The sequence below is a fragment of the Aethalodelphis obliquidens genome, unplaced genomic scaffold (genome assembly GCF_003676395.1).
Source record: "Aethalodelphis obliquidens isolate GAN/ISIS:26980383/991018 unplaced genomic scaffold, ASM367639v1 scaffold65, whole genome shotgun sequence".
In the NCBI taxonomy this organism is placed as follows: Eukaryota; Metazoa; Chordata; class Mammalia; order Artiodactyla; family Delphinidae; genus Aethalodelphis; species Aethalodelphis obliquidens.
Genome location: NW_020838009.1, coordinates 5592373 through 5613902, shown reverse-complemented (window position 1 = coordinate 5613902; position 21530 = coordinate 5592373). Strand labels below are relative to the sequence as shown.

General features: G+C 36.6%; 1 protein-coding gene across 4 annotated transcripts in view; it reads right to left on the bottom strand.

Moving 5' to 3' along the window:
- Nucleotides 1-2062: 2062 nt before the first annotated feature.
- ZFAND6 (zinc finger AN1-type containing 6) overlaps nucleotides 2063-21530 on the bottom strand; it is a 75221-nt gene continuing 55753 nt past the window's right edge. For all 4 annotated transcript variants that reach the window (XM_027089297.1, XM_027089296.1, XM_027089295.1 and 1 more), the window contains 5 exons: nucleotides 18508-18678; nucleotides 17152-17260; nucleotides 16172-16272; nucleotides 5832-5945; nucleotides 2063-2983 (listed from right to left, as the gene is read on the bottom strand). In XM_027089297.1, the coding sequence (XP_026945098.1) occupies nucleotides 2835-2983; nucleotides 5832-5945; nucleotides 16172-16272; nucleotides 17152-17260; nucleotides 18508-18661 (627 nt within the window). In that variant the 5' untranslated portion in view covers nucleotides 18662-18678 and the 3' untranslated portion in view covers nucleotides 2063-2834. The remainder of the gene's footprint in view (nucleotides 2984-5831; nucleotides 5946-16171; nucleotides 16273-17151; nucleotides 17261-18507; nucleotides 18679-21530) is intronic.

The following is a 21530-nucleotide window of genomic DNA, read 5'->3' as shown; positions in this document are numbered from 1 at the left end:
TCTTCAGTGGGGACTTGAGTGGTTTCTGGATTTTTGCTTTCTGTAAACAATGCTATGAAAATTCCTATGTCTCCTGTTACACCTATGTGCAAGTTTGTCTTGGGTATACACTTAAGAGTAAAATTTCTGGATTATAGGATGTTTAAAAGTCCAACTTTAAAAGGTATTAATTACCAAAGCATTTGAAGGATTGAACCACTTTTGGTTAGTATCAGGAAACTTTAAGAGATTGTGTGGAATCCCTCCAACACTAGATACTGCAAAACTTTTACATTTTTGCCAATTGAATGAGTGTAAAATAGTATTTTACTATGGTCTTGATTTGCACTGTAACTTCTCCTGGTTTGAAACTTGGCTTTTCCCTTTCTTTGAAGATACCTTAAGGTATTTTTGGTTTAAAATGCCTCATTTTAATAGACAAATTCATCAATAATACTTTCAGTTAATGCTTTGTGTCTTAAACAGTCCTTCTGTATCCCAAGGTCTAAGCAGTAATCATCTTTTTTTTTTAAGAGTTTAAAACTTTTGTTTTACATTTAAGACATTAATTTTTTTCCCCTATGGTATGACATAGGGATCAATTTTCACCTTTTTCCACACTGAGTTGTGCTCTCAGTATCTAATAGTCTCCTTTCCCCAGTGTGGTGTCCCACCACTCTTATACCAAGTTCAGCTCATGCATGGCTTTTTCTGGGCATTTTGGTCTAATCTACTGGGATTCTGTACAGCCCTTAGCTAATACCACACTATTTTAATTAACATGGCTTCACAGTGAGTCTTAACATCAGCAGGAAAAATGCCCACCTCCCTGCTCCTTCCTTTCTGAAATGTCCTAGCCTTTTGCTCTCCTTTATCTTTTACTTTAGAATCACTTTAATAAGTTCCAAGAGAAAACTTGGTGGGATTTTTGATAGGAATTGCTTTGAATCTGTAGGTCTATTTGGGTACAAATGACATCTTCATGATATTGTCTGCCTAGCCACGAACATGTCTATTTTTTGAGGTCTTAGTTATCTCTTAATGTTTAAGAATTATTTCTTAAAGAGGTCTTCAACATACATTGTTAATTTCCTAGGTACTTGGTATTGTAAAAGATGTCCTCCAGTTTTCTAGTTGTTTCTGCTATAAAGAAATGCAACTGCCTTCTGAAAATTAATGTTACACCTACCACCTAACAAAACCCTGTATTTCTGGTACTTTCTCTTTAGATTTATTTGGGCTTTCTAAAAAACAAACACGTAATGTACAAATAATGAGTTTACTACTTTCTATTTCTTATAAAATTGGCTAGGATCTCTGACACGATTTTTAATATAAGCACTGATAGTGGAAAACCAGCCCTTTGTTTCTGACTTTAAAGGGAAATGAATTTTCCTCTTTTTGGAAGATGCTTGTCTTTTGTTTATTTGGTTTTACATAGAAACTATCACCTTAAGGAAATTCCTTTTTAGTCCTAATTTATCAAGGGTTTTTATCATGAATGGGTATTAAATTCTAATAAATACTTTAACTGGATCTATTGAGATAGTCATAATGGTTTTCTCTTATTTACAGATTTCAATGCTAAGCCATCATTACATATGACATATGAAGGTAGAATATACATACTAAGATAGAGTACACAAGTAGTAAGCAAACAAATGTAAACATAGACATTTGTATTGTAAAATACTATTTTAATCTGTTTACATATTTCAAGTTTTAAAAAGGTTGGCGGCCAGGTAAGTTTGAAACCACAGGACAAATGGTCTTTTGGAGGTCTTTCTACTTCACAATTCTCCAACTGCCGTGTTTGAGCTATGCTGTTTGTTTCTCTAATCCTACCAAAACGAAGCTTCTGCTAGATGCTAATTCAGTGTGACAGAGTTCAGAACAGAGAATCAGACAAGAGCTAGAAAATATGACATGTTCGACTCACAGGAATGTAAGATCACAGTTTGTCATCCTAAGATTACTCACAAACAGATGTGAGTTCATCTCACAAAATTAAGTAAAGTAGAAAACTGAAGGACCAAAGTCAAAATGAACTACCAGAAAGAATAAGAGAAAAAGTAATACAAGGGAACATTATGGTTTTCCTTTTTATTTAACCAAAGACTGGTAGATAAACATAAATACAGCACAATTACTTCAGATCATTCTTCATATTGTATACACACAGACCAATGAACACAATCTGAAAGAAACCTGCAGTCAGCAATGAAATGCATACAGCTTTTCCTTCCCTTGCTCAAAAAAATTTAAAAACACACAAACTTAGAATCTCTTCAGCACACACTCTCCTGTGACAAATGATTCAGACATAAATAGTGGGTGCAAAGAAACTATATGCTAACATATGTATAACCTTTGTTAATGAAAAACAGAAGCAGCCATAATGATTAAGATACATTCAGTTACTGATAACTAGTTGTGCCCTAAAGGGCATTTATCAAAAGAGAAATCGTGCTGCAGAGAAAAGCTATATATACATACACAATGAGAAAATAAACTGCAAGATTAACGCATGCATGTTTAATACTGGAAAAATCACAGCCCTCCAACATTTCTCCACGTTTGTTATAAAAGCCCTCGGCACTCAACTAAAATTAAAATGATCTTAAAAGGATAATACTTGTAAAGTTTACTTAAGTCTTTTCAGCCACAGAAACTGCAATGTAAATAAATGTTCAGAGTCATTTTCAAAACAAAAACAAAAATCTATTCTTCTGATGACATGCATGATTAAAAGGTCTATGCAAGATACATTGCTCTACATTCCCAATGACTAGGAAAAAAAACCTCAAGTCAATTTTTAGTTTGCAGATGGTCAAAGGATTTTGTATTCCAGGAGTTCAAATCTTCTGGATCTTTTCACCAACAACTACTGGATTTTCTTTTCTGATTTTCTCAGCAGCATCAGCTTTGTAATTGTAAGAGCAATTGTGTACATCTGAGTAACGGTGTACACCACAGTAAACATTTCCACACCGACATTCAAACCCTGAAAATGGATTAATACACATACGTGAGTTGAATGGAAGGTCTAAAAATATTAAACTCTCTAGCATAATTAATGTTAAAAAGATTATATATTTAGGGCAGCAATCTAAAGAATCATTCCAAACAAGCAGTTTCACAACCTAGTAACATTCTCAAAATCCATAGCTGATAGCTTCATTTCTTTTTCCTACCTACAAATACAAATACAAGTGTGTATCAGCAGACCAAGTCAAAACCACTTCTCTGAGTTCAAGTTTTCACCCGTGACACAAATTGCTTCCTATCAAAAACAGGGTTGCTAAATTGAAACACTCCTCAAATACTACAATGTGAAAAAATAAGCATACTGTCAGAAGGCAATCTTAAGATTTAATTAAGGAAGAGGAAATGAAACTTTTGACAGAACTGTTAACAAATAGCATAGTATATTAGCTTTCCTTGGCTAACCTCCAATGGAGAGGTGAACTGTAATCTGGCTGAGTGATTTACAGCATGAGATGTTACGGTTGCCTAAGCCTGAATCTATTTACTAACACAGGCAAATTACTTGACCCTTAGCTTCTGCATCTCTAACTTTGGAATCGGTTACAGTAAGAATTAAATGAGGAAGTATTAAGTGCCTAACATATAGTAAACATGCAATAAATGCTACTGATTTTAGGGAAATGCCCCAAGAACTGAAGCCAAAACAGAGAAATAAGCAGTGTGGATAGTCTTTAAATAAAACCAGTCCTGCACCCCCAAATTAGGATTTTATGGTATGATGGAATTACTGGAAATGGAAGATAGGAATCAAAATTTTAAACATTGAAATTTGATGTAAACTTCCTTTACCAAATTTTTTTAAACTTCAAAAAGATACTCTGTAACTTCATAATTTTCTTTTATTTTTAAAATTTTATTATTATTTTTTTGGCTGCACCACACAGCTTGTGGGATCTTAGTTCCCCGACAAGGGACGGAACCTGGGCCCTCGACAGTGAAAGTGTGGAGTCTTAACGACTGGACCGCCAAGGAATTCCCCTATAACTTCATAATAACGAATGAAAAATGGAGCCAAGAATAATACTAGACTGACAAGACAGAAATTACTAAGTCGCAGCCTTCTTTCTAATCGTGAAGTCCAAGTTTCTGAGGTTTAGAAAGACAGTATTTGATGCTAAATATGTACACTTTAAAATGCCTTACTTGTTCACGTCTGTACTCTTTAAATAAATACATTTGCCAAGGCATGGGCCAGTCTTAAACATCTCTGATATCAGACTGTAAATCTCTTTTCCTCTTTATCTACACCTTAGCCAGATAAACCTTCCTAAAACACAATTTACTCAAAATCTTATCTTGGGCTTCCCTGGTGGCACAGTGGTTAAGAATCCGCCTGTCAATGCAGGGGACACGGGTTTGAGCCCTGGTCCGGGAAGATCGCACATGCTGCGGAGCAACTAAGCCCATGCACCACAACTACTGAGCCCATGTGGCACAACTACTGAAACCCGCGCACCTAGAGCCTGTGCTCTGCAAAAGAGAAACCACCACAATGAGAAGCTCATGTACCGCAATGAAGAGTAGCCCCGGCTCGCTGTTACTAGAGAAAGCCCACGCACAGCAACAAAGACCCAACGCAGCCAAAAATAAATTTAAAAAAACAAACAAACTTATCTCCTCTTAAGCCAATTTCTTAGAGTATTCAGCACAATGTCTGGCACATAGTAAACAATAAATGGTAACTATTTATAGCTGCAACTGTTCCCCATCAATTAACCACAGTACACATCATTAGCCTTATCTCTATGGTGGTATTTAACCCCCTTCTTCATATATTTTGTGCTACAATCCCCTTTTACGGTCCCCTAAACATGCCCTATCCTTTCTGTGAGCTTTTGTTCAAGGTATTTTTTTTTTTTTTGCCTGAAATGCTCCCATTTCCATCACTTATTAAGTCCTACTCATCTTTCAAGACCCAGCTGAAACATTCTACCTTCATGACTTTGATGGGCCTCTACTCCTCTTCTTTTATATAAATTAATCACATCCATCCCTGAATTCCCAAAGAAATCTATTTGACTGCACTTAAATGTACTCTCTTTGCCAAATATCCAAGTAATATTTCAAACATTTTCTTCTCCCGCTCTCTTTTTTTTCTTTTTTTTTTTTTTTGCGGTACACGGGCCTCTCACTGTTGTGGCCTCTCCCGTTGCGGAGCACAGGCTCCGGACGCGCAGGCTCAGCGGCCATGGCTCACGGGCCCAGCCGCTCTGTGGCATGTGGGATCTTCCCGGACCGGGGCACGAACCCGTGTCCCCTGCATCGGCAGGCGGACTCTCAACCACTGCGCCACTAGGGAAGCCCCTCCCTCTCTTAATAACAATCCCAGCTAACAGCTCTGTTACAGTAGTCAACATGTATTGATTACTTATTGCGTGGCAGCACGCGGCTATCACCTTACATATGAGCTCTCTGAACCCTCATGACAACCTGTGACTAGCCACTTTACATAGAGAAAGTACTTCACAGCTCACCAAGGACTTAAATATTCTCTCACACACAACAATTTCGGCTCTCTGAAGGCAGGAGCCACATCTTTGCCCCTTCACAGCACCTGGCGCACTGACCTTACCTGTCTAATATTCTCAAACTCAGCTGAAATGAATTTTTAAAAGAAAAGCTATTCATTTTACTATTAGGTATGTAATTAAAGCTACTTTTATTTAAGAAAATTCAGAAGGTGAAGCATATCTATTATTAACTCATATGGGAACAAAAACAATCTTAATTGAAGCCATTAATAGTAAGTCATGCACCATCATAAATAAAATCTTAATTTTAAATCTCGTGATTTAGGCCCTTACCAGTAAGTCCCACTTTCTTCCTGCACATGAAACAGCGATTCTTTTTTTGTTTTGGTTTTTCAAGAGACTTGCTTTCCTCTTCAGATGGCTGCTGTGCCGTTTCTGATACTGAAGCTGATAAAAATAGGAAGGTGGTAAAATTTAATTATTCAATGAGATTTTGAAATTTGGGTGGTTGTTACCCCTCACCCCACCCCCACTGATCTGTTTATTCAGAGGATAACTGAGTAATTTATTTATTTACTAGCATGGAAAGATGCTCACATTAAGTTACAAAGTAGTTTATATAATATGACCCCCTTTTGGTGAAATGCATATATGTATGTTAAGTATGCATGTATGTATACACACATGGAGAAAATCTAGACTATACACTGACTTGTTAACAAGTGACTCTAAAAGCACTATATTTTCTAAAATTTCTAATAATTATGTATTTGACCAATAAAAGACATACAAAACACAAATACTACTTGGGTATTCTAAGGGAGTGTGTAAGAAAATGGTCACATGCAAACTTCTAAATACTGTTGAGCTCAGAACTATGTAGACTTCAAAGAGAATAAGGGGAAAAAGCCTGAAACCAAGATTTAGTGGAATACTAAGTATGTTCAAAATTCTCAGAATGTTTCATATAAAACCTTTAAAATATTGAGAATAAGATAAATTGATTAAAATGTTACAATTAAGATAATAAATTGATTTAAGTGTTGAAGCCAAGGCCAGCTGCATCAAAATTCAGGTCTAATTATTGCCCCTAAATCCTAACTAATGTGACCCCTGCCACTCCCTCTCACTAACTACCCTGGCCCTCCCAAATGCTGTTACTAGAGTTAGAATCTATCAGGTGACCTAGCAGACATGGTATCTTGTGCTAAAACAGTCAGTGACTTGCCAGGGATCAAGGATTTAACCTCTCCAATTTTATCACCAACCAGTCCTCCTTCTTCAGTAATCTACTGCTTAACCAATCTATGGGACTATGCCAGGTACCTCTGCTGTGTACAACCAATTCAAAAGGGCTTCCTTTCTCTCATTTCACCATTCAATTGCCCTTTAAAGCCTCCAGGAAACCCTGTCTCAGTTCTCTTGCAACGTTTCATTCTGATTACCCTTAATTCCCTTAAGTACTCTCTACCAAATTCTGGGCACTTCACATGAGCCCCCTCTTCCATCCATGCTTCACACATTGCATCCAAGTCATCTGCCTTACATGAGAATCTAATGATGTGCCCTCCAATGTTTAAAATTCTTTGACGACTCCCCACTAACCCCCAGGATAAATAAAGCCCAGAGGTCCTTCAGGATTTTTCTCATCCTTTTCTAGCCTTGTCTCTCACCATTCCTCAACAATAATCCATGCTTCAGGCATAGTGAAGTATTTGCAGTTTCCCTGAACATACTAAATTCTCTCTTACCTCTGGGTTTTTTGTAAAAGTTGTCCTTTCTATGTGGAACACTTTTCCTATGCCCCCTTGTCCCTCTCCTCCTTACCTGGCTAACTCCAATGTGTCTTTTTTGTTTAAGCTTATATTATCAGCTCTTACTCCATTCCCTCCCCCACAACTTAGACTAGGAAACCCTACTATGCCCGGTAGCACTTTCTGCACTATTATATTATAAATGCCTTTTTTTCCCCCCCGGTACGCGGGCCTCTCACTGTTGTGGCCTCTCCCGTTGCGGAGCACGGGCTCCGGACGCGCAGGCTCCGCGGCATGTGGGATCTTCCCGGACCGGGGCACGAACCTGTGTCCCCTGCATTGGCAGGCGGACTCTCAACCACTGCGCCACCAGGGAAGCCCTGTAAATGCCTATTTGACTTTAACCTGCCCTTAACCTTTCAGGGCAGGAACCTGTCATTTTCATCCTTGTTACCAGTGCCTCCTACTACACAGCAGGCATTCAATAAATATCTTTTGATATTTGTTGAACTGAATTAGTACTGAGTTATTTACCTATTGTATTTATGTGCTCCATTTCCCCAACTATACTGTAAGCCTGCTGAGAAGAGGGATAGCATCCTACTCCCTGTTTGAATTTCCAGCACCTATCACAGTGAACTACACACAGTAGATGCTCAAACATTTGATGCAATGGATTCTAACCTGCTTATGTCAACACATTATTAACAAAATATGACAAAAGGCAAAACACCACAAACTAACAAATAAATATGCATGAATGAAGAACTCTATAACATGATTATTCCACCTGGACATTCTAAAGCTAGATGGGAGACAGTGCTACCAATATCTACATTTTTTTTTTTTGAAACAAAATGTGGATACATAAAGCCTTTTATTTTTAATAAGTAAATACCCCTAGAATGTAAGCTCCATGAGGGCAGGGGCTGAATGTCTCGCTTACTGTTTTATCCCCAGCTCCTAGAACAGTATCAGATAAGGTTGGGCTGTGTGTAAAGAGCTCAAAAATAGTTAACTTGCAATCAGAAAAGAATCTATTCTATTTATTACCTTTGAAATCTATAAGGCATACCTATTCTCCCAAGCAAGTCTGATACTCAAATATACTAATATAAATAATGCTTTACTGGCAGTAACACCACCACTATCCCACAAGATTACATATTTAACAGAACCAATTTAACTACTGAGACACAAACTTTGGTATCTGGAATAGTGAAAATACATTTACCTACTATGGATACAAATGCTACTGCATACCTCAACAGAGACATTTCACAGTATTAACCCTAAAGATCTGTCAAAGCAAACGGTTTCTCTTTAACTGAGGTAACTGCATAACCTTTGAAGTGAAGGATCAGGTGGCACGCTAAAAGCTTATAAACTAGGGTTCAAATTTGAGGCTGACCAATGTCCACTATATCCTCATCAGACTAAGGTAACCTTAGCTTACCTGCAGTTAATGGCTGGTACCTGAATTTAAACATTTACCAAATGAATTCATGGGCAAGATGATAACAGTATTTTGTAAAAGTCTAAGATTCTTAGAAATTACTCCTGTTTCCCCAATTTTCATGTGAGATTTAAGATCAAAGCAAACCATAATTATCAAACTCTAAGTTACGTAAAAGGAAACAATCTTTTAAAACGGCCATACTAAATAAATAAATAAGCAAGCAAGCCATACAGTAGACTAAGGGCCAAAGGGCCATACTCTTATTGAACCTGAAGCCAAAATAAGGACAGTTTCCTCAGAACTAGGCAGTTTTTCATATTCTGAATTGAGAATTGTAAACAGAGAATACCCACTTGTTAATGATAAAGAACAGGTGGCTGCCTGTGTTGCATCCAGTGGTCCTAAAGGGCTATTTGGGAGGCCTATGCAATGGCATAAAGGCTGAGAGATAAACTGTACAGCACTTGCTAATAATTTTTAATGGTAATCTCAACTAGACAAAGCCTTCTGACCACTACTTTAAAGATACTTCAAAAAGCACCAGGCAGGTAAAACTGGTTTAACTACCCACATGGAGGACCACATTCAAGAGGAACAAGGCCCTATGCTCTGCATCCTGTGGAAGGAAGGAAGGAAGGGAGGGAGGGAAGAAAAGAAAGAAAAGAAAGAAAAAAGTACACAAATATAACAATGAGTACATAAAACTATTTAGCACTACCTGTTTGGGGGCATAGTCAAGACACATGGTGAAAAATAAAACTGAACATAAGATGACATTATTACGTAATCCCCGAACATTATCTTACAGTAGATACAAATTATCTATGTAATATAGCATATATACCTTACATATATGGATATATGTTATATATATAACATATATCCATATATATAACTTGTCATGACAAGTCTCATTCAAGGATTAGACTAAGCATTCTGAGGGTGGGGACTATTTCTGTTCACCACTGTATACCCAGTGCTTACAGAGTGGTTGCTCAACAGATACTGAGTGAATAAATGTACACTTTTACAATGACCCATTGGGATAAAATTCATTTCCCTTCTCTGGACTTCACTTTCTTACCTGCAAAATAAGGGGGAGAACAAAATGATCTTTATGTTATTCTTAGCTCAAAAATCCATTACAAGCCTTCCCTGGCGGCGCAGTGGTTAAGAATCCGCCTGCCAATGCAGGGGACATGGGTTCGAGCCGTGGTCCGGCAAGATCCCGTATGCCGAGGAGCAACTAAGCCCCTGTGCCACAACTACTGAGCCTGCGCTCTAGAGCCCATGAGCCACAACTACTGAAGCCCGTGTGCCTAGAGCCCATGCTCCGCGACAAGAGAAGCCACCGCTATGAGAAGCCTGCGCACTGCAACAAAGAGTAGCCCCTGCTCACAGCAACTAGAGGAAGCCCTCGCGCAGCAACGAAGACCAACACAGCAAAAAGAATCCATTACAAAATGAAAATTTTTTTTAATATTCAAGAGAAAAATTAGCCTGCATAGCGGGCTAACGGTCCAAAAAAAATAGGGTCCAAAAAAAAAAAATGAGAATCATATATTCAATTTTATATTTTCTAGCAGGTATGTTAAAAAGTAGAAACAGATGAAACTAATTTATGTTATCATTTAAATAAAAAATCAATATGAAAAGTATTAACAGAATATTTCACTTTGTCTTTTTTGCTACTAAGTCTTCAAAAGCACTGTATATGTTACAACTAGAGTGTAACTGGCAAATAAATATGCACTAAATATCTAACTTCAGACTAGCCACATTTCAAGTGATCACATGAGGCTAGTGGCCACCATCCTGAAGAGAGCAGCTCTGTAAATGAGATCAGTTTCTAATAGCAGCTATCTGGAGGCAAAACACTGTTAAATGAATCCTTAAAATACAACTTTGTGTCATCTTATAACAAACAAAAAGAAGCAACCAACCTTCAAAATGGCTCTCTTCCCTTATCATGGATTAGAACCCAATACCGTAGAGATTTTCCATGACCTGATTCTAGACAATCTTTCCAACTTTAGTTCCAACACATACTTGTCTGAACTGGCCACTCTAGCAACTGTTGTTCTATCTCCCAAATTTCGTGTTTTCCTACCAGTATGCTTTTGCTTTTACAAACTCTTCTCCAGCAAAAAAGCCCTCTTCATGGTGCCTATCTTTCACATAAATGGAGTCACACAATACGCTGGCCTTTTGTACCTGGCTTCTTTTATTTAGTATATTTTCAAAGTTCATCCGCGTTGCAGCACGTATCAGAATGTCATTCCTTTTTACGGCCGAATACTATTCCAGTGTATGAATATACCACTCCTTGTTTATCCAATCATCTGTTGACAGCCATATGGGTTCTTTCCATATTTTGTTAATTATGAATATGCTGCTATGAATATTCTTATATAAGTTTTTGTGTGAACACATTTTTTCAATCTCTTGGGAATTAGGAATGGAATTTCTTGGTCATTTAGTTAATTCTATTTAACTTTGAGTTAACTTTTTTAACTGTCAAACTGTTTCCCAAAGTGGCTGCACCATTTTACATTCCCAACAATAATGAATGAGGGTTCCAATCTCTCCACATCCTTAACACTTTGGCCATTTTTAGATCTTCTTTGGAGAAATGCCTATTCAAACCCTGTGCCCTTTTAAAAATTGGGTTCTCTTTATTGTAGAATTATATTTCTTTATATGTTCTAATCAGATATACAATTTGCAAATTTTTCCCCTTTCTGTGTTGTCTTTTCACTCTTGATAGTCCTTTGAAGCAAAAAGGTTTTTAATTTTGATGTAGTTCAATGTGTCTATTTTTTCTTTGCTGAGCTGTAGGTGTCATGTCAAAAGAAACCTAATCCAAGGTCATGAAGATTTATGCCTGTTTTCTCTTACATGTTTTATAGTTTTAGCTCTTACATATTGGTCTTTGATGTATTTTGTGTAAATGTTTGTGTACCGAGTGAGGTAGGGATCCAACTTTATTTGTTTAAATGGCCCAGCATCATATGTTTTTTCCCTATGGAATGATCTTGGCACCACCTTGTTGGAAAATCAATTGCCTGTAAATGTGAGAATGCTATTTCTGGACTCTCAATTCTATTACATTGATCTATATGACTATCCTCATACTAGTACCATGTAGTCTTGATTATTGTAGCCTGTATTAAGTTTTTAAATTGGGAATTGTTAGTCCTCCAACTTTGTCCAGATTGTATTGGCTATTATCACCCACTCTTTAAAAATCAATCTCTGATTTTTAATCCACACAAATTCCTGATTTTTAGTTGAAAGGGACTATTCCTCTCTGATTGCTCTGAACCACTGATCTGACAATTCAACTTGGTATGAAGAAAGGAACCCTCAGAGCTGAAAAGACTATGAGAATTCTAATTTACTCTGCCACTCAGTGCAGAATCCCCTCTACTTTGTTCCTGACAGTAAGTCAGCTCTCTGAAAACACTTCTGTGACAGAGAGCTCACCACCTTAGTCATGATTACATTCTACTGCTGGAAAGCTTCAATATTCTCTTATGCTAAGCCTCCCCAAACACTGGTATTATACAGAATAAGAATATCCTTTGTAGTTATTAACAAAACACATTTCATCTTATTTCACTGACTTCTAATAACTTCTAAGGTGGACATGCTTATTATTCTCCTTCAAAAGTAATTAAAATAAGGTTCAGAGAAGAGGAGGTGTCAAGATATGAAAACAGAACTTCTGAATCCAAATTCCATATTCTTTTTACTCTGCTCCAATACCTGAGGGACTGAGAGGTTAACTGAAGTTAAGCATATTGTTCTAATAGAAATGAAGTATGATAGTTTAGAGTGCACAAAGACACTTAAAAGTTTTCATTTTTAAAAAGCTAAGCTGGGACTTCCCTTGTGGTCCAGTGGTTAAGAATCCGCCTGCCAATGTAGGGGACATGGGTTCGAGTCCTGGTCTGGGAAGATCCCACATGCCGAGGAGCAACTAAGCCCATGCTCCACAACTACTAAGCCCACGCTTTACAGCCCGCAAGCCACAACTACTGAGCCCACACACCACAACTACCGAAGCCTGTGTGCTCTAGGGCCTGCATGCCGCAACTACTAAAGCCTGCGCACCTAGAGCCCGTGCTCCGCAACAAGAGAAGCCACCGCAATGAGAAGCCCGCGCACTACAATGAAGAGTGGCCCCCACTTACGGCAACTAGAGAGAAAGCCCATGTGCAGCAACAAAGACCTAATGCGTCCAAAAAAAAAAACTTGAAAAAAAATTTTTTTAATACAAAGCTAAGCTTTCATAAACTGGAAATCTGTCATTCCTAACTGATACTGTGTAAGTGAGGTACTGTTGTTTATTAAGTTAAAAGGCATAATTAAATGAGAAAGATGCAGTAATATGGTAAATTCTCAGGTAAACATGAAAAAAATTCTTCAGAGCTTCTCCGTTAAACAGGAGAAAAATTATTCAGAGCCGTGAGGACAAAATGGAAGCAGTACCAACCACCTGGTGGCAACTTACCTAATTATAAGCAGAATACCTACAGAGAAAAAAAGCTGTTTCAAGGACACTATTCTGAAAACTCCAACGACAATGTTAGGAAATTCTGGCTTAGGCACACAGATGCTACTCTTGTACCCTCTTCTACCTGGGATGATCTTCCTATCTAAAAAAATTTCCCTTGAGGAATACAAGTGGAATAATAAGGAAGAGAAGAGATACCTGGGTAGGTCACCAAACCAGTTGATCCTACCCTGGGAACTGAGGGAGGGCTGGATATGGCAACAGAAACACACACAAGAACATCCTAGTCCAGGAAGCACCACAACTGTCTAGTGGAAAGAATAATGGCCTAGAGTCAGGTGCCTAGGTTCCAGTTACAGCTCAAATGACCACAGGACTTGAGTCAAAGACTTCTCTTTTCGTCCATCTATTAAGTAGATGGAAAAAATATTCTCTGCATTTGTTCCTATCAAATAGGGAAGTCACAAGTACATTATGTGTTATGAGTGTATGTGTATATATATACACATATTCGTGTGCATGTTTATAATAAAAGACATTTTTAATTCAACAGTATAAGATATTTTTTAAAAACTAGGCTGTTAGGAGATTTTACCCATTGAAAACGAATCCTCTCAAACTCAGATGAAACTTACATCTGATTGTTCAAAGATTCTGCTATGCTGAAATTATGAATGCTAAGTTTTTAAAAGGTACTTAAAAGTTAATACTGGTTTAACTTAAAAGTCACTGAAATTACAGTGAAAAAAGAAGGCTATACAATTTAAACCCCCTCTACAATTTCTCCTAATATGGCATCAAGACCGCTGTTTGCATTAATGTATCCATGGCTATGTGGAGAAAACTGTATTGTTCTCCATACACCATAAATGTCACTTCATATTACATTAGTTCACACAATCTTCATTTTTTGTCAAACTTGCAAAACAACTGCTATTTTATTCTTTTTCTTAAAAAAAAAAATAAATTTATTTATTTATTTTGTTTTTGGCTGCGTTGGGTCTTCGTTGCTGTGTGTGGGCTTTCTCTAGTTGTGGTGAGCAGGGGCTACCTCTTTGTTGTGGTGCGTGGGCTTCTCATTGCAGTGGCTTCTCTTGAGGAGCACGGGCTCTAGGGTGTGCAGGCTTCTGTAGTTGCAGTACATGGGCTCAGTAGTTGTGGCTCACGGGCTCTACAGTGCAGGCTCGGTAGTTGTGGTACACGGGCTTAGCTGCTCTGCCGCATGTGGGATCTTCCTGGACCAGGGACTGAACCTGTGTCCCCTGTCTTGGCAGCCAGATTCTTAACCACTGCACCACCAGGGAAATCCCTGCTATTTTATTCTTAAGCAGCATATATTTTCCCACTACCAACATTCTAAAATTTGTTCAATTGTAAGACATAAATAACACCTTCATGGTTGGCAGCCTATTCTCATTCTTCCTTACTTAGCTCTCTCTCAAAATTGCTAAGCAACCTTTGCTTCCTGAAAACTCTCTGTTGACATCTGTGGCCTAAAACTAACCAGGATCTAGATGACTTCTTCCTCTCCCCTTTGCTGACTCATTATCCTACTTGCTCTTCTTGATTTTGCCTCTCATTTTCAACCTATGCCAAGAACTTCCAAATCTCAGACATAATACTGATCATACATTTAAATACCTATTAACTATCTACAACCTCCAATTGAGATTTTAAGTTTTGAAATTTGACCACTTCCAATTTACTCTATCTAAAATCTTGTCTAACCATTACTTCTTTCAACCTCCCTGTCGCAAACAACCACACCATTGCCATTTCAACTGTCATACAACCGAAAGCTTTAATACCACCCCTGTCTTATTTCCCACGTCTAATGGATAACTAGATTTGGGGAATTTTTCTATTTCTGTTTTTAAAATATTCCTTATCTCTGCCCAACCTTAAACTTTCCTATTTAACTAAAAAATAAAAATTATTCACCTAATACTTATGTTATACTGGAATACTTATGTTGGTCAGACAGTATATTTTTCTATGGCAAAATCTACAAAGAGGCAAATTATGCCAATCATTTGTTGGGCATGAAATCAGAGGAAGGGGAATTAGTTAACTTAACTGAATTTAAACTTCAGCAAACTTCAGCTAGGATTGCCAGATATATCTGTCACCACCCTGTGAACACCATGTACAATGGAAAGGTTTCACTGGGCATGGCATCTTCTCCCTTTAAATCATGCCATAGGTAAAATGACACACAGCTCATCTTTGGACTTGTCTTTCCAGAGTATCCTTCTCAATTTACACATTGTTTCCACACAGTAATAGAATATAACTAAGCACAGATTTTTAACAGCATCCTAAATGCCTCCTCCACCATCTCTGCCCACTAAGAAAGCCTTCAAACACATTTTCAAGTCTTCCTAAATCCACTTCACTTTAATCCACATAATGTGGATATAAAGAGCATGGGCAAGAACAAGAGACACCATGCTATAAATAAGAGTAACTGAATGTGACTGTTGTGCTGGAAGTCACACACGGGGAAAGAGGGGGTCACTGCCAGTCAAAATAATCAGTCACTTAGATAACCTGAGTCAAAAGCAAGAGATTCCTCTCAAACCAGCAGCCCCAGTTTGCTGGGAGAGGAAATAGTATTTAGGTTAAATTGGGCAAAACAGTAAAAGAGAACAGTATAATACCACCACTTACTCATTTAATTATATTTCTTAAACAAAACAGATTTTTAATTTTCTATGTTTATGCTGATGACCTAATTATATATAAGTGGGAAATGGCTCCCAACATTGCAGTCAATTAAATACTTGAGGATATAAAATATTCTGCTCATAAAGAAAACAAATGTAAAAATACGTTATCTTAGGCAGGTAATTTAAAAAACATACACATCTAAGATAGTGCCTGGCTTGTAATATTCAAATGTTAAATAAATGACAAAATATATGCTAGTTCATGTGCAAACCTTGCAGGTCTTCTGTTTCAGGTATTGCTTTATCCACAGATGTACTGTCCACTTGGGAAGATGCTACAGATTCTGATAAAAGTGACTGATTTGATACAGGGCTAGAAAAGCAAAAATATTTAGATTTTAAAAGATGATCTCTATGCATGAAGAGTAACTAAAGTGATTAATAAGTAAGAGTTCACATATGTAAGTAGATCATTAAGACAAGAATTAATCAGAGATACTTTTTTTTATAACTTAAACATAACTACAGAGCTTTGAAACTTGAGACCAATTTGGACCAGAAGTTTATTGCTTTGAAAATAAAGCAACAGTATATGTCCACTGTGTATGAATTCACTAAATGAAAACTAGTATGATAAAGACATAATTCAGGAACCCTAATACAAAGTTCTATATGATACACTTGCATAGCAGAACTGAACATCTCCCATCATAAACTGGAAAAAGGAACTTCAGAGTAGAAACTTAATATCTGTTTCCTAACAGTAGAGTAAGAATAAAACAAACATTTCTGTGTTTTCAGGCTTCTAAATGATGTGACTTCAAAGTTAAAAAGAAAAAATACACTACAGTACAAATAGGTATCAGTACCACATCATGATATTAAATGAAGGGAACCTGTGACAAGACTGTACTTTTTAATACAAAGCACTAGTACTTGCATAATAAGCCTATGACTAGAAGAACTACATGCTTCAGAAGGACTTCAAGGGTTGGTCAGGATATATTATGAAGAGAAATAAAGAAAAACCTGTCTGAAAGGAAATCTGAGACTTAAAAAGACAACTCCCTACTCCCACCCCAATTTAAAACCAATAAAAAGATTTTTCTGACTAGTCACTAATAATAATAATTTTATGCCAGTTAATCCTAAGCTGACTACACAGTTTTCCTTCTTAACAGAACTGATCATATGGAATATATGCTTTACTTTTCAATAGCTTTCCAATCACACTTCAGAGGCTACATCTTACCTTGGCTGCATAGATGAAGATGTAGAGTCTAACGCCGACTGAGTTTCTGGGACACTGCCATCTGTGCACTGAACTGGTAAAGACTCAGACAGACTACTGACAGAAGGTGCTGTAACAGGACCACATCTCAGGTTAGTGACTCTGTACCCTGGGCAGGCCAACACCTCATCTACAAAAATCAAGATCAGTTTTCCACGAAATATAGTATATGGATTTTGTTTTACTATATAATAAGCCGGTTCATTACTTTAGTTAAAATTTTTTCAATAGTTTGCCTATGAAAAGAATGCTGATTTTAACCAAGGAAACCATATACAAAATGTATATATCCAAAATTAAACTACGATTTCTTAGGACTGATTATTACCCAAACCCTTTAATTCACAAATGTCTTCCAAGTACTAGTGCACAAATATTTCAAATAAAAAAGAATTTTGCAGTAAGGCAAACATAAGTTCAAAATTAAAATCTGTGCTCAGGTTATATTATTCTACCTGTTCTTTATAAGGCAGAAATGTAGATGATGACTTAAAAAACAATAATTTATATTCATTTGATCTTAGCCTTAAGTAAAGAAGTTTTGATTAAATGATTCTAGCTTCTGGCTTCAACACGAAGCAATGATGAGAAAGACTCTACACACAATTTTAAATGAACTAAGTAACAGCCTGCACTTTCATTCACCACGAAAACCTATACATTTAGGCATTAAGCTACATGAGAACTATCCTAGATGAGTACCATTAACACTTTACTTTTGCAAAGCTTATACTCAAAATCCTCATGATCCTTCTTACACAACTACTGAAACAAAAGCCACTTCATTTCCAGGAAAATCCTTTGACATAAAAATGCATAAAGAACTCAAATGAACTGGGGATGAACATCCCTTTCTCTGAGTCAAACTATTACATCTCTCCTTCCTAATGGAGAAAGGCTTTTTCTACAGTCAGCTGTGGCTATATATAACTCACTCTTTCCTTCTACAACTGTCTTGGCTTCAAAAGTCATCCTAGATAAAAGAAGCAAGGTCCTCGTACAGCCCTCACTCCCTTACACCTTATTTTCCAAGACAGCTATATATACTTGAATGAAGTGTGCCTCTATTTTAATAAGATAATAGAATTCTCTAACACAGCAAGTAAGAAGTAGTTCTTTTCAATGGGTAAAGATACTCCTATTCCTGTTTCCCTACCACTGATAATCACATTATGTAATGAGACATTTTCCTGATGTAAGTGTAGTAAAAGAAGTAAAATGTGAAAGTAGAAAAAGGTACTGGGTACCCTGTGCTATTCAGGTATATCTCAATTATGAATAGTGCTGTGTTTTACTTACCAGGTAAGAATTACTTACCAGGTGGGCTTATTCTACCATTACTACTATTCTGTCTTTGAAGATGTTCTTTATAACATACTGAACACATGCCATTTGTACGAGGGTTTCCATAAAATCCGCAGCCAGTGGAACAAAGCATAGGCACTTGGCTGTGATTAGTTTCTTGAGCCATGTTCCTCTGTTGCACACCTGAAATTTACACAGAATTAGCAAAGAACTCAGACACACACTACAATCATACATTATCCAAATTTGCTTTATATAATAAAGGAAAATGCACTTATACTCTGCCCTAAAGCACTCTGTGCAGCTGCCTCAACACATAGGCTGAGGTAGAGACAGAAAAAAATAAAGATCAAAAGGATACAAACTGAACTTTTATCTCCGACCCACTGTATACAAGTCGGTCTGTACTGGTTCAAAAAATGTTATGAACTAGAGAAGGGAATCTGTACTAAAGACTCCGCACCATCAGAATGTTAAGGAAAATCCTTTAAGTCTAGGTTCAGCTTGGACTCCTAGTAATGAGAAATACAGTTCGCTATGTGTTATATTATTAACTTTTAAGCATTTAAACTTTTGCTGAAAGTTCATGTTTTAACTTGCATAATGTTTTCTGTTTAAAAAGCATTGAACAGAATATCAATGCTGGTGAAGATGTGGAGAAATTGGCAGAACACTGGAAAAATGAGAAGTTGTGTCAATCTTTTTGGAAAGCTATGTGGCAACTCACCTTAAGAGCCTTGTAAAAAGATTGCCCTTTTGAACCAATTCTCGTTCAATAGAATAACTAGGGTATAATCAGGAGAAAATTATATATACATACATATGTATATATATATACATACACACACACACAAGGGATGTGTTTTACAGTATATTTATAATGCTGAGAAACTTAAAATAACTTAAATATCTAATATTAGGAGAATGGATTTTTTTCAAAAGTTAAGCAGTCATTAAAAATATTTTAGAATTCTTTTTGAAGGAGGAAATTGCTGATAATGAATGAAAAAGCACAATATGAAATGTATATACAATATGTTGCCAATTAGGACCAAAAAATGCATCTATTAACCATCAATAAGGATAAGAAAGAATATATCCAAGGATGGCAAAGCTAACTGTGATTTTTTTTTTTTCTGATTTGTACCTTCTCTGTACTTTTAAAATCCTCTTAAATGAAGATACTACTTATGTAATTGGGAACAAAATATTTATTTATTTTTAGAGTTATTTAAAATTTAAAAACTAACAGGCAGAGGAACTGTTTGGGAACCACACAGGCAATAATCAATTACAGCAGATGGAAGAACCCCATGTGCCATTTCTCCCATACAGCAAGTGGTTCTTTGGCATAAATAACATGAGAAGGTAATAAGAGGTTCTATCTCACTTTATTAAAAAACAAAACAAAACAAAAGCCTCACAAATGAAATGAAGTTTCCTCCAAAATGCGCGTATGTGTATTTACAGATGAGTGTATGTTCAAAGATCATACAGGACAAGACTAAGCGAAGGACACTGTTCTGCCACTGAAGTTTCCCTGAATTGATAAACATTCACTGTTTACCATTAACAGATTTTTTTTCTTCACCTAAATTATTTGAAAAGACAGTTGTAGAATGGGGGGAGGGTATTTAATGCAAATTTCAGAACCAAGAGCAATAATGCATTTGACTCTACAAAACAAAGCAGGTTTAGCATTTGCCTTTAAAAAGAAAAACCTAAAACTGTTTAAAATCTTTAGACCTTTAGGCCTAGGAATATAAATAAAAGATCTTTAGGCCTAGGAATGTAATTTGGGATTCTGACAAACATCTTTTTTACTTCATGATGGCAAGTCATTTCAGAATCTAATCTTGGCTGCTCTGCTTTATACATTATGCTACTTTTAAAAACCCTCCCTTTCCTGTAGTTCTGTAAATACATATACAGTGTATCAAACTAAAAAAAATCCATTAACAATGTTAGGATAGAAAAGCAAACGTCAAACATTTTGTTGATTTTTGGGGCCTATATTCATGAGGAATAGTGTGGTTGTCTGGTTTGGAATCAGGGTAATTGCTCAAAGTCATGGATGTAGCTAATAAGTGATGGAGCTGAGATTCAGTAGAAGTCCAAGCTCTAAATCAGTGGTTCTCAATGTTTGCTCCTTGGACCCCTGGGGAGGTCAAAACTGTTCTCATACTAATGCTAACTAGTTTGCCTTTTCCACCATGTTGACATGTGCATTTGCGGTACAAAAGCAATGGTGGCTAAAAACCTGGAGCTTCATCAAGGAGCCAAACCATAACAGTGGCAGTGAAGTATACTACCTTCTATTCTTCATCACCACACTGTGACAATAAAATTATTAATTTTATTAAATCTTGAGCCTGAACACACGTCTTGCTAATATTTTTTGTGACAAACTGGAAAGTACACATAAAGCATTCCTGCTGCATATAGGAAGTATGATGACTGAAGAAAAAGCACTTGTGCAATTGTCTGAGTTACAACCTAACCGAGTCACCTTTTTCACAGAACAAGTTTTTTATTTCAAAGAACGAATGACAAACTCTGGTTATTCAGACTTGAGTATGTGGCAGATATTTTCTCAAAAATGAATGAAGTAATAAGCCTGTCACTTCAAGAAAAATAACTAATACTATTTATTGCCGAGGACAACATTCAAATGAAAAAAAGCTTGACAAGTTTCTCCAATTTTTAGAGAGTCTTTGATAAGGTCAGTGGTTATATTAATGACATGTGAGTAGTTGGTACTACTATTGACATTTGGAAGGTCTGCATAAGTCAGTAAACCAGTATTTCCTAAGTGACCAATGTATGACAGTACAAAATTATTCATGAACAAAAGATTTATTCAAAGTGAAAGAACACTGGATTTTAGAGTAACAGACAAAAGGTTTTTATATAGTATGAGATCCTACATTGCAACTATCCCTTTAAGAAACTACAAATTGTTACATTTTGATGTAATATTGAAGAAGAGAAACCTCTATTATCTGAAAAGGTTATTAAAATACTCCTTCCTTTTC